Below are 13798 nucleotides of genomic sequence, written 5' to 3' on the forward strand. Positions count from 1 at the left end.
GTGACAGACCCAGACCAGTGGGGTACAGGAGTCTGGTAGAGGACAAATATACTGGTCACTGGATGAGTAGTTTTCTGTTCCCTGAGTGACCAGAGCAGGGGCTGCATTAGAGTAATCAGGAACCTGCTAGAACCAGTTAAGGCAGGCAGGCTAATTAGGACACCTGGAGCCAATTAAGAAGAAGCTGCTAGAATCAATTAAGGCAGGCTAATCAGGACACCTGGGTTTTAAAAGGAGCTCACTTCAGTTTGTGGTGTGAGTGTGAGGAGCTGGGAGCAAGAGGCGCAAGGAGCTGAGAGGGTGAGGGTGAGGGTGTGGGTGTGCTGCTGGAGGACTGAGGAGCACAAGTGTTATCAGACACCAGGAGGAAGGTCCTGTGGTGAGAATAAGGAAGGTGTTTGGAGGAGGCCATGGGGAAGTAGCCCAGGGAGTTGTAGTGGTCATGCAGCTGTTACAGGAGGCACTATAGACAGTTGCAGTCCACAGGGCCCTGGGCTGGAACCCGGAGTAGAGGGTGGGCCCGGGTTCCCCCCAAACCTCCCAATTGACCTGGACTGTGGGTTCTTCCAGAGGGGAAGGTCTCTGGGCTGTTTCCCAACCCACATGGTGAATCTCTGAGGCAAGAAAATCCGCCAATAAGTGCAGGACCCACCAAGATAGAGGAGGAACTTTGTCACAATGTGTAAAGTAACCAATATTTTAGGGTTGTTTCAGTACTTGTGTTTTGGGAAAAGAAAAAAAAACTATTTATGAAAAATGTATTTATTGCAGTTTACCACTGCAGTTTTCAGTGGAGCAACTAGGGTGCTGATTTTCATTTTAGTTTGCAGGACCTATAGTTTGTGATTACTAAATGGTCATTCTAAGGATCTATTACTCTCTAGAAGTATGGAGTACAGTGCATGTAATTTTAATGCCTAGTTCCTCATATTTTAATAAGAATTTTATTTATCTAAGTTAGATTTGTAGTTCAACACTTATTAACTATGATACATAAGGGATATTATGAAAGGTAAAAGAGCTGAGGAAAGTTATAACTGTGTGGATATGTTGTAAGATCTCAGAGATCAGGATATCAATTATTATTGAAATTTAACAACCGGCATTTATGAAAGTAGAATGAGTTTAAGAAGTTTGCATACACTTATGTATTTTGCTAGTGGATGGAGGCAGTACACTTATGCATTTCTCTAGTGGATGGAGGGATCCCATTCAGGGCCACACACAACTGTGGCCTTGAGATCCCCTGAGCATAAAGGCTACTCAGGTCCTGGCTAGCACAACTAGCAGCCCTAGCCACCCATTAAAGAGACAAGACCAGGCCCTCGTGTGCACTCATCATGTACTGACCAGGAAAGCAGGCCAAGCTGAAGGGAAGTGCTTGTTACACCCCAGAGGATGTGTTCCCTGGTAGCTTCAGGAAACCTTGAGCCTGAGACTCCCTACCTCCTGCAGTTCCTTATTGAGGTCATGTACCCCAACACAGCTCCAAACTCAAGGCTGTCTCTTCAATGCTAAACTGTCACAGGATTTTTGTCTGGATAAAGACTATAGGTTGGAGCCCAATGTAAATATACAAGTAGTAAATCCAATCCTCAGCTTCTATAATTATCTACTCTGTGGAGCAGAAATGATTATTTTAACTCAAGTTGCCAAACTGAGGACTAGCAATTGCATGCGATTATGACTTCCATCCCCTCACCTTGCTCTTCTCTCTACTCCTCCCCTAAATGAATTTTGTCTACTTCAACTAATTTAGTAGCAACACAAGAGCCAGGCAAAATAAACGACTCATGGATTTTAGATTGAAGGAAGGATGCTGTTGATCACAGGTGTTCCAGATCATTGCAGGAAGTTTAACTTATCTGATTTTATTATTATGCTCTTTTTAATCATTAGGAGGCAGAGAATTTCCTCCTGTAAGCTATACCCACTGCAGTCCTGGAAGGAACAAACCTGCAGTAGCTAACATTAGCTTTCTTCTTCCATAGATTTCAGTATTACTTTTTTATTTCATTTATTTTCTTAATTGTCTCAACTTTCAGATTTCTACATGACCTCCCTGCCTGTCATTTAATCCTTTTAATTATGTAACCTACATGTGTTTTACTGTCCCTGGAGGTCCAAACTAGGCACATTTTTGGAAAAGCTTCTCATCACTGCTAACCTAAATTCTGCTTAGATTAACAATCTTAATGTTAACAAATTTGGGAACACTAGTGTACCTGGCCCATTTGTTTATCATTGCATTTTCAGCATAGAGTCATTTAGACCTGCTCACAGGATGTTTATTGACAGTGCTGAAAATGGCGTGAGAAACCAACAGGTCATCTACAGTGCAGTTATACCAATGTTAGCAACATTGGAACTGAAATGGTGCTAGCAACCATTGTGCAAGTTGAAGGGTACATAGGCTGAGCAGGTCTAGATCACCAGGTTGTAAAAACTCCAGCAGCAGGTCTGCACTCCCATGACACTGTAAATAAGAAGCGGGCAGCATTATCTCCGGTAAATTTAAACAAACTTGTTTGTCTGAGCTATTGGCTATACAAGAAGTAGGACTGAGTGGCCTTGTTGGCTCTCAATTTTTGCATTATTTTGTTTATAATGCAATTATGTAACAAAAAATCTACATTTGTAAGTTGCACTTTCATGATTAACAGATTGCACTACAGTACTTCTTTGAGGTGCTTTAAAAGATACTATTTCTTTTCTTTATCATTTTTACTGTGCAAATATTTAGAATCAAAATAATAATATAAAGTGAGCACTGTACACTTTGTATTCTGTGTTGTAATAGAAATCAATATATTTGAAAATGTAGAAAAACCATCCACAAATTTTTAATACATTTCAATTGGTATTCTATTGTTTAATTATGTGATTAAAACTGCAATTAACAACTATTAATTTTTTAAATCGTGATTAATTTTTTTGAGTTAATCGCATGAGTTAACTGCAATGAATCAACAACCCGAGTTAAAACACTTATATCCTCCACTCAACTGAATTGTTATGAATTACGATGGAGTCCTGGTTCCAGGATATCAAAGACTTGTATTTATTTGTATTAGTATTTCTAAATATATGCCAGTTCTATGCATTTATAAGTAAAAAATGGCAATTTCAGTAAATGTAAGTGATATAGCTAGTCAAAACAGTTTTGTCAAAACAGTTTTCCACTGGAAAACAATTTCATCAAAATATTTTGTGATAACGTATCCATTTTTTATGGCATTTTCAATGGGAAAAAAAGTAAATCATTGAAACATTTTGTTTTGATAAGGAAAAATATTTCTTTTAACTGTATGGTTTTGATTCCGTTTGTTTCAATGTTTATATTATATTAAAACTTTTAATATTCTAAATCATGTTTATTTTTTATTTTTATATATATATATGATATGAATATATATTGTATTTAATATATTTTTGAAATTTCAGCTTCTCTCCTCAATTCGGAACAAAATAAAATTGTAATTTTGGACTTTTCCACAGAACAGAAATGCCAATTTCCATTTAGTTCTAGTGAATAGGAGCATTCATGTTAATTGTTAAGTGGCTCTATGGATTGAATTAATTAGTTATGATATTTATTAACGGCAACACCAGAAATGGGTGGGTTGGTGGTAAGCAGCAGTATTATACAGCTATCATGAGAGGGCTTGTGGTAAAGAGAAGCTAATCAGATACAGCAGAAATGTGGTCAACACAAGTATAGAAACAAGAGGAAATTAATATATGTATTTGGGCCATACAATATTATTTGAAGGAATCTGACTCCCACTTCTGTATCTCCTTCCTGCCATCCTAGCTGCGGGTATAAGGTATCTTGCTCAGTGCTGGTATATGACAAAGAGATGGATAAGAGGAAATTAGCTGAGGCTCAGTCCAGTCAAGACTGAGATGATGGTAGATCAAAGAAAACAACTGGAAAACTTGTGCAAAATTATGTCATCCCTGTCAATCGAAGGTGTTTTCTGCCACTTACCATTTGAGGTCACAATTTTAAAATGTTAAATCCACACTTGCTTTTCAATGATCACAGAGGAGACGGGAATAATGTGGCTTTTTTTTAACATCTGTACTTGGACAGGAGGTTGCAGTTTCTCTCTCTGATATGGACCTTGCTACTGTGATTGGTGGCTTTGCTGATTTTTACAATGTGTTCTACATAGGGCTACCTTAAATCTTTTCATAAATCATCATGTGGAATGCACAGTGATGTATCAAGATACTATGAGCATATGATACTAGTGTGCCATGATCTACATTGACCTTTTGGTTTCCAGGTGGATTTCCAGGTGTTGGCTTTAATTTATAAAGCTCTATGTGGCTTGAAACCTGCCTGCATTAGGAAGCATATTTCTCCTTGTGTGCTGCTGCCACAGATTGAAATCAGTGGGGCACCTGACTTGAAACTTCTTAGATTAACAGAGAGGGTTGTTGCTGGCAGTGTATTCTCTGTGAGGACCTCTCAAATTTGGAATACTCTTTCCCCCCCCTTGGTCTGAAATCATTTACATGTTCTGACTTTCAGGAAATACTGTAAATTATGGTGATATAACTTTGGCCTAAAAAACTAAACCCTGACTAAGAAGGCAGAGTGAAAAGATTTTAAAGAGTCTGACAAATAGCAGCAAATCTACTTCAGACATTTGACTGACAAGGCATTTCACTGTGATCAGCTGATAGAATGACGGTTATGACAAACCTGCTTAGAATTGCTCTCCAGCTTCTGCACAAGCCTATCCCAACGTTGGGCAAAGTTTTCCAGCCGACCTTCCAGCTTTTGAGCCACTGCTTTAGTCTTTACTGCTGACAGGAGGTCCTGCATGAGTGAGCTCAGCTTACCCATTGTTTGTCTCTTCATTTCTAGATCTCCTTTTAAGATCTGTTAAAAAACAGAAATCATTCAGACAACATGCTGGTAACTCAGGAGAGATCCATATGGAATTGAATATGGATAAGAATAGTTCATATAAATTCCTATTTTCAAGATTCTTGTTATCACAAAAGTTGCTGGTAATATTGACACAGTGGAATGAACACGTTATAGTTTACAAGGCAATAAAACATCATAGCATGCCTCAGGTGGTGTTATAAGTCACAAAACCAAAGGCTGTGTGACTTTAACTACCCTAAAAGTGCATCAATGTTAACAAATATAAAAATTAGAAAATAGTATTTTGAAAGTTTTGCTATACTTTGTGTCATTGATTATTAGAGCTGGCCAGGAAATAATTTCATTTCCTCCCCCCCGAAATGAGGTTTTGGAAAACATTTCATCCTCACCCAAGACAAAAAGCCAAAACCTTGAATTTTTTCATGGAAGTGAAATACTGCTGTATTTTGTTTCAGACACTCTGAAACGTTCCCTTCTGCAGGGATGTTTTAAACAATGTATGCTCCTACTGGACTCTCAGGCTCCCATGGAAACTTGCCTGAGCTCCATTAGAAATTTCAACAAAATGTGCCACATTCCCATGGAATCTTTCCATTTCTATGAACTGACGTGTTCCGATGGAAAAATGTTGAACTGGAAAATTTACAGGCATCTATACTCGTTCTATTTCTACTGAACTTTACTCCCTAACAGAGTCACTGCCCACACATCGTACTCACCAGCACCAAATTCTGAAATACTTACTCAGTTACATAGTACCCTATTCCAGGAGTGTTCCCACTGAGTTCAAAAGGACTAATCCTAGTGTAAGCACAAGTAGGGATTTCACAATCTGGCTTCACATACCTTCCTGAAACATATTAGCACTCACTGAAATAAGCCACAATATATAAACACCCAATGGAAAGGAATACCGGTTCTTACTAACTTTTATAAAAAGCATCCAATCTGTTATACCATTCAGAACTCCACAAATACTTATGTTAGACACAGTAAATACCAGAGTCTGTATTTACAGCTTTCTCATAAAATCGAGAGTAGGTGACATGGTACCAGGTCTGAAACAAAGGATAGCCTACACAGGCAGTGACATAGTGCCTTGAATTGTCTGGGAGGCCTTGCCTGACTCTACCCTACTGGTGCACATGAGTAGCAGAAGCTGAACTGTAATCCACCATAAAAACATGGCTCCTGATCATTGCCATTGAAAGGAGAACCAGCACTCACATGTGATAACAACCGGGACTAGGAAGCACCATGTTAATCTGGCTATACCCATGCAGAGGGAGTGAAAAATGCTATCACCAGTAAAAGCGAGGGGGAAATTCCGATTTGGTAGAGTTTTTTACCACCCACTTTGCATAGGTGTAAATGGCTAGATAGGACACAAGTAGCGAAGAATCAGGGCCCAGGTCTCTATTGGGCACCATTCACAGAAGAATATACTGGCAAGTAAAGGATGCCCCACACACCCAAAATTACTGTATGGCTCAGTGTGACTCAGCATTGTTTTGCAATATCCATGCATTGCTAAGGATTATTTACCACCTGGCCTGTGACCGAACGTAATGAGGAATTTTTTTGTTTTCACTCTTGCTTATCTAAAAAAAATCAATGCATTACAATAATGAGGGGTAATTTCAAAAGATGAGTTTTGATTTTATCAAGATTTGACCGAAAACACGAAAACTGGTAGAGAATGCAATTGAGTACTTCGCAAGACCGTCAAGCTCTCGAAGATTATTGTTTCTGTAGAGTTACATTTTATGTAATTCCATTAGACACACAAGGTGGGTGGTGAGGTAATATCTTTTATTGGACCAACTTTTGTGGGTGAGAGAGACAAGCTTTTGAGCTGCACAGAGCTCTTCTTCAGGTCAGAACATGTAGTTGAATGGCTTTCATGAAAAGTGCCTGTAAAATTGTATAACACTTGTTTGCACAATAGTTTCTCCTAACTATCCAGCCATTTCAAAAATCTAGAAGCTGGCAGAATGTGTTTGACCACCCCTTAGTTAGAGTTCACAAGGCAGGAAATATTCCTATCAACACAAATGCTATATAGTTCCCTACCTCACACTATAAGAAAACTTCAATATAAACAGACACACAATTTGTTCTAGGGTAAATATATTATGGATAGAGATGTCATTATGTGCACTCAGCCACATTTTTCAGTAGCTTATTTGGAATATCTGTGTTTTGTTAAAAATAGATATACAGCAGAAAGCTCCTATATTCAAATCTATCCTTTGTAAAATGGTTTCCTCACCCCCATTATTAATATACTTTCTCCAGCTTATTTAGTTTCGATGTTTTTCTTAGTTAAAATCCAACTGCAACTCCCCTTTTTTTTTTTTTGTTCAGATAATCAGTGGCTGCTGTAAAACATATTTGTAATTATTTACCTATTGAAAGGACGACTCAGGCAAGAAATCCAGGACTTTGAGATGATTGAGTATTTATGTATGTCTGACTATATAGTTGTCACTGCTTATGAATATTCTTATTAGGCTGAATCCATTTTTAGGGATTCAAATATATTTTAATGGAATACTTATAATAGGGACAAATTATACATTATTATTAATCATAATATCTTCTTATATAGCACTGTAGCGAGGCGGTGTGGTCCCGTGCCGCCCTGGAGAGGGACAAGCCCCTCAGGACACCAAAGTGGGCGGAGCCAGTGAGTCCTGCGCCTGACCCCCAGAGGTCACGGCGCAGGACAGAAAGTATAAAAGCCCAACCCCAGAGCTCACTGGAGGAGCAGCCGCCGGAGAGGCCAGATGCCTGTGGCCTAGCTGCCGGTTGTGAGACCCTGGCAACCGGAGGCAGACTCGAAGACTGGCCAGACCAGCCGATGCCTGATGCCGACCAGAGCCCGGAGGAGCTGTCAAGCCTGCCCCTCTCCAGTTACCCAAAGGAGCTGTCAAGCCTACCCTTCACCTGAGGAGCCCATGGTGCTTGAACCCCCGGAGGATGCCGTCCGGACTCAGGTACCTCTAGAGGGGGAGTTAGGAAGTAGCCTGGGGGCAGCCGACCCTAGTCTGGCTGCAGCACTGCCAGAGCCTATGTCAGTGTGTTGCGGCCAAGACCCCCACTGACTCAGCAGCAGGCCTCCTGTCGCGTCCCCCCGTCACCCAACTTGTGGGTGGCAGTCTCTCCTCTCCCAGGCCCCTCTGAGCCGAGAGCCTGGGCTGGTTTACTTGCGTTTGCTCAGCCCCTGCCTGAGGGCCTGAGCCATTGACTCTCTGCTGCCCTGCACTGACCCAAGGCCTGGGCCTGCTAATTATAACTGTTTGCTCAGCCCCTGCCTGAGGGCCTGAGTCCTGGACTCACTATTGCCCACCGACCACGGGCCGGGCGTGAATAACTGTCTGTGTTTGCCTCTACTGCTGCTGCGGCGAGACTCCTGCGGACAGGCTAATTCCCCATCAACAACTGAAAGGAAGTATTGAGGCGGTGTGGTCCCCCGCCGCCCCGGAGAGTGACAAGTCCCAGCCAAACCCCTCTACAAGCACTTTTTATGAGTAGATCTCAAAGCACTTTACAAAAGAGGTCAGTGTAATTATCCCCATTTTACAGATGGGAAACTGAGGGTCATTGAGGTGAAGTGACCCAGCAGGCCATTTTAAGAGCTGAGAATAGAACTTTTACATGGCTTCCCAAGTCATAGGCCTGTGCTCTATCCATTAAGCCACCATGTACTCAATACAGCACACATCCAGCATGGGCTCATGTGCCTTCTACATCACTCACTAGCATGTTAAGGAATGTGAAGCAACTATGCCATTGCACTGGTGTGGCAGTGATGGTCAGCAAGCACTAGGGAAAACAATTAAAATATAAAAAAGTCTGAGTTCTGAGCATAGAGAATAAGACAACTATTTTAAAGATTTTAGTGTAAAAAGAAATGCTTTAGAGACAGGACAAATAACCAGCTACATTAAAAATAGTCTTAGGGAACACAAGCTTATTGGTAATTTATGTGCAAAGTAGCAATATCTAAGCAGCTTTTCTTACATGACCTTTAAATTAATTGGGTCCCGAAAGAGATTTAATACTAAATGAAGCAAACCTGTATATGTTAATACAGAATGAACTATGTGAAACACACAATTTGCAGGTACTGAAAAAAGGCTGCTACTTGCTATGATGGGTTTTATTTGAACAGGAATTCTACAATATATTGCATGTATAAATTATATGAAAAAAGAAACAACTTAGTTGAGTTGGCATAATTGTCAAATATAAAAAATTGCTTTGCTTGCCCAGCTGGTACAGACAGAGGTGAGTCTGGGGCCTTCTCTGATAGAATCTCATCCCAGAAAACACATACAAAAGAGAGATTACCTGCTGGTAACTGTAGTTCTTTGGGTAGAGTGTGAGAATAGATCCAATTCTTGGGCTATACATATACCCTTGAGTCAGAACCCTTTAGAAAAATAGTCAGAAATAGGGCTGCAAATACACCCTCATAAGGAATGTGAAGTTAGGACTTGTATATAGAGACACTACAAATAATCAGACCTTAATTCTTTTTAATTACTCAGAATCTTTATTTAAGTCTCTGAACATGTGGGGACAGGGAATTTTAGATCCACACTGATGATCATGGTTGACTGGGCAACAAAATGGCAAATGAAATTCAATAATGATAAATGGAAAGTAATGCGCATTGGAAAATATAATCCCAACTGTGCAGCATATAAAATGATGGGGTCTAAATTAGCTGTTACCACTCAAGGAGGAGATCTTGGAGTCATTGTGGATAGTTCTCTGAAAACATCCACTCAATGTGCAGTGGCAGTCAAAAAAGCTAACAGAATGTTGGGAATCATTAAGAAAGTGATAGATAGATAAGACAGAAAATATCATAATGCCACCATATAAATCTATGGTACATTTTGAATACTGCATGCAGATCTGGTCACCCCATCTCAAGAATATATATTGGAATTTGAAACAGTACAGAAAAGGGCAACAAAAATTATTAGGGGTATGGAACAGCTTCCATATGAGGAGAGATTAATAAGATTGGAACTTTTCAGCTTGGAAAAGAGAGTAAGAGTAAGGGGGGATATGATAGAGATCTATACAATCATGACTGATGTGGAGAAAGTAAATAAAGTGTTAGCAAGTTGAGATGAACCCTAGGATTCTTCCTCCCACCTATGCCAATGTTTACCTCAATCTGCTTACATGTGTGAAAACTAGAAACATTCTTGTCTTCACCAGGATTTTACCTTGTGTTACCTAACATGTGGTAAGGATAACCCTTCCCCCCCCCTCTAGTGTGGACTGCACCCCAAGAGACTCACAAAGGAAACCTCTTCTATTTAAGTCTTGGCTTAACAGTGAAATCCTTGCTGATCTTAAACACAAAAAAGAAGCTTAGAAGAAGTGGAAGATTGGACAAATGACCAGGGAGGAGTATAAAAATATTGCTCAGGCATGCAGGAGTGAAATCAGGAAGGCCTAATCACACTTGGAGTTGCAGCTAGCAAGGGATGTTAAGAGTAACAAGAAGGGTTTCTTCAGGTATGTTAGCAACAAGAAGAAAGTCAAGGAAAGTGTGGGCCCCTTACTGAATGAGGGAGACAACCTAGTGACAGAGGATGTGTAAAAAGCTAATGTATTCAATGCTTTTTTTGCCTCTGTCTTCATGAACAAGGTCAGCTCCCAGACTACTGCACTGGGAGGTGCAGCATGGGGAGGTGGTGACCAGCCCTCTGTGGAGAAAGAAGTGTTTCGGGACTATTTAGAAAAGCTGGACGAGCACAAGTCCATGGGGCCGGATGTGCTGCATCCGAGCGTGCTAAAGGAGTTGGCAGATGTGAATGCAGAGCCATTGGCCATTATCTTTGAAAACTCCTGGTGATCCAGGGAGGTCCCAGATGACTGGAAAAAGACTAATGTAGTGCCCATCTTTAAAAAAGGGAAGGAGGAGGATCCGGGGAACTACAGGCCAGTCAGCCTCACCTCAGTCCCTGGAAAAATCATGGAGCAGGTCCTCAAGGAATCAATTCTGAAGCACTTAGAGGAGAGGAAAGTGATCAGGAACAGTCAGCATGGATTCACCAAGGGCAAGACATGCCTAACTAACCTAATTGCCTTCTATGAGGAGATAACTGGGTCTGTGGATGAGGGGAAAGCAGCGGATGTGTTATTCTTTGACTTTAGCAAAGCTTTTGATACGGTCTCCCACAGTATTCTTGCCAGCAAGTTAAAGAAGTATGGGCTAGATGAATGGACTATAAGGTGGATAGAAAGCTGGCTAGATCGTTGGGCTCAATGGGTAGTGATCAATGGCTCCATGTTTAGTTGGAAGCTGGTATCAAGCGGAGTGCCCCAAGGGTCGGGTCCAGGGGCCAGTTTTGTTCAATATCTTCATTTATGATCTGGATGATGGGATGGATTATTCACCTAAGACAACCTACCTGCCCACTTGGATTTCTGATGGGACAGGGACGGCTGCTAATTCTAAAAGACTATTATCATTCAGAGGAATGGATACTCTGCCTGTCTGTTACCATAGTTCAAAGATATTAACAAGGGAGTGTTACTTCCAATGTACCCTTGATAATTCAATATTGAAAGCCTCATTCATCTTGTGAAAACTATGGAAATTACCATGTGACTTTAGTAAACATGTCCATACAGTCTCATCTAATAAAGAATCAGCAGCTGCTAGCAAATGATTCTGGCTAACCAGCCAATAGTTGCAAAAACAAGAATGGGGTAAGGTTGGTGGTGGGGCCCTTTATCTACTAATGGGTCCCAACATTCATTTCTATAGGGCAGGTGGGTGTCAATGGACACTGCTTTCCAGAGGACACATACTTAATAACAAATATTCATGTATATTCCATTAATTGGAGTTTAGATAAAATTACTCAAAGGAAAATCTCTCCTTCTTGACATGACATCTTCAATCAACTAGGAAAGAAGAACTTGGAGGCCCCACCCCAAACCTCCAGGAATCAATTATGACAAATATACTTTTAATCACTCCTGCAACTTAGTGACATCCTTCCTTCTCAGAACCTGTGACAAACCATTCTATTCTCTGGCCACTTGCCAAACCCTAAAATGTGCTACATTGCTGAACAAAGCTGGACTTCGTCTTCACATTTTTCTCCTCACACAGGGACTCCACAACACCTCAGGCTGGCCCTGGTTACAAGAAAGCCCTTTACTCAACTCTCTGACAAGTCAATCACAGCTCACTTACTGGTTACAGGACTAGAATTCAGATGAAACAAATGAAAATGTAAACAAATTTAAGCAGAATCCTTTTGTGATAAAGTAAAAGCATGGGCATAATCCTAAAATGAGCTTTAGTCAAAGTAAAATCTCAATTCCAAAGAATACCTTCCAGATTCTATACTGCATTCGCTTTAACAGTATTGACTAAAAGCGTATATTTCAGACAATGGAAAATTATGTTTGGCAGAAGGAAAACAAAGGGTTAGCACAGTGTATCCACAGCTATGCATGCTTAAGGTTATCATAACAGATGGCCAGAGTTTTGGGTCTCAAATTGTGGCATATTTTAAGGAGCATTAAATTGTTAGTCACTGTCTAAATCAGCAGGGATATTTACCATCAATTCTGGACCAGCTGCTAGTTATCCGTTAATTAGTTTAAACAATCAAACAGTAAGATTTTTTTTAAATTTTATTTTAAAAATACCTATAATTTCTTCACAGTGAAGCCAACATATTTTGAATTCTAAGCACGTCAGAGAATTATTGAAACAACTTACAGTAATACCATAAAATTTTCATATACCAAAGGCCACAAAGATTTCTGTACACAGTACAAGACAACAAAATATAGTCAATATTATTTCATATAACTGAAATTGATTTAATTATTTTAACTGCATAGGCAGTTATAACCCAGCAGTAACACGCTGGCTAAAAAATTTCACAGTTTGTAAACTGTTAAAACTCCGCTTTCCATGGATGTTATGTTACCCATGAACCAATGTTCTTCTACATATCTAAATAAATAGTAGGTGCACAAGAACAGATTACTTGCACAATTCCTTTTAACAAAGACAGTTTTTCACCTTCACTGCATAAACATGGAGGTGAAAATGTACCCCTCCATCTTATTGTAGGCACAGTCATGTTAATTTGTGAAATTATTTCACACTGAGAACCATAGAGTTTAAGGTCAGAAGGTACCACCAGATCATCTAGTCTGACTTCCTGTGTATCACAGGCCAACAACACCCACCCAGCATCTGCACACTAAACTCAAAATTAGACCAAAGTATTATAACGCACAGGAGACCAGACTATTATGTGCCTCAGGCAGAGAGCAGGAGGATCAAAGTGCCTTAGTGTCCCAAACCCCCACAATGGCAGGGAAATGATTAGGTGAAATATACACAGATAATCCTGGCAAGTGATGTGTACCCACACACTGCAGAGGAAGGTGGCAAAAATCTCCAAGATCACTGCCAATCCGATCTAGGGGGAAATTCCTTCCAGGCTTCAAGTATGGTAGATCAGTTAGACCCTGAGCTTGTAAGCAAGAATCAGTCAACCAAGCATTTGAAAAAGAGAATGCTCAAGACCACTGGTGCTCCCTGTTCAATGTCACATCTCCAGCCATGGCAGTCCTTAGTGATTCAGAGGAAAAATATAAAAATACCCTCCCAGAATACACTGGTTGGGGAAAAAAATCTCTTCTTGACCCCTGCAAGTGGCCAGCTGAAATCCTGAAGCTTGAACATTTAGGAATGTAAGACAAACGGGAAGTGTCTCACAGGACTCTTGAGCTCTGCTGCCTGCCATCCCAAGCAACCTCATCATACAACTGCACTCATACATTTGTCCAGCTTTCTCTGAAAACTAATTAAGTTGTTTGCCCCCA

General features: G+C 40.4%; 1 protein-coding gene across 1 annotated transcript in view; it reads right to left on the reverse strand.

Annotated features, from left to right (window-relative positions):
* The window catches only part of LOC112125929 (dystrophin-like), a 1989526-nt gene that overhangs the window by 1196976 nt on the left and 778752 nt on the right, over nucleotides 1–13798 (reverse strand). Inside the window, exon 16 of the mRNA XM_026648920.1 lies at nucleotides 4715–4894. Coding sequence (XP_026504705.1) covers nucleotides 4715–4894 — 180 coding nt within the window. The remainder of the gene's footprint in view (nucleotides 1–4714; nucleotides 4895–13798) is intronic.

The sequence above is a fragment of the Terrapene carolina genome, unplaced genomic scaffold (genome assembly GCF_002925995.2).
Source record: "Terrapene carolina triunguis isolate 2854851 unplaced genomic scaffold, T_m_triunguis-2.0 Scaffold22, whole genome shotgun sequence".
Taxonomy (NCBI): Eukaryota; Metazoa; Chordata; order Testudines; family Emydidae; genus Terrapene; species Terrapene triunguis.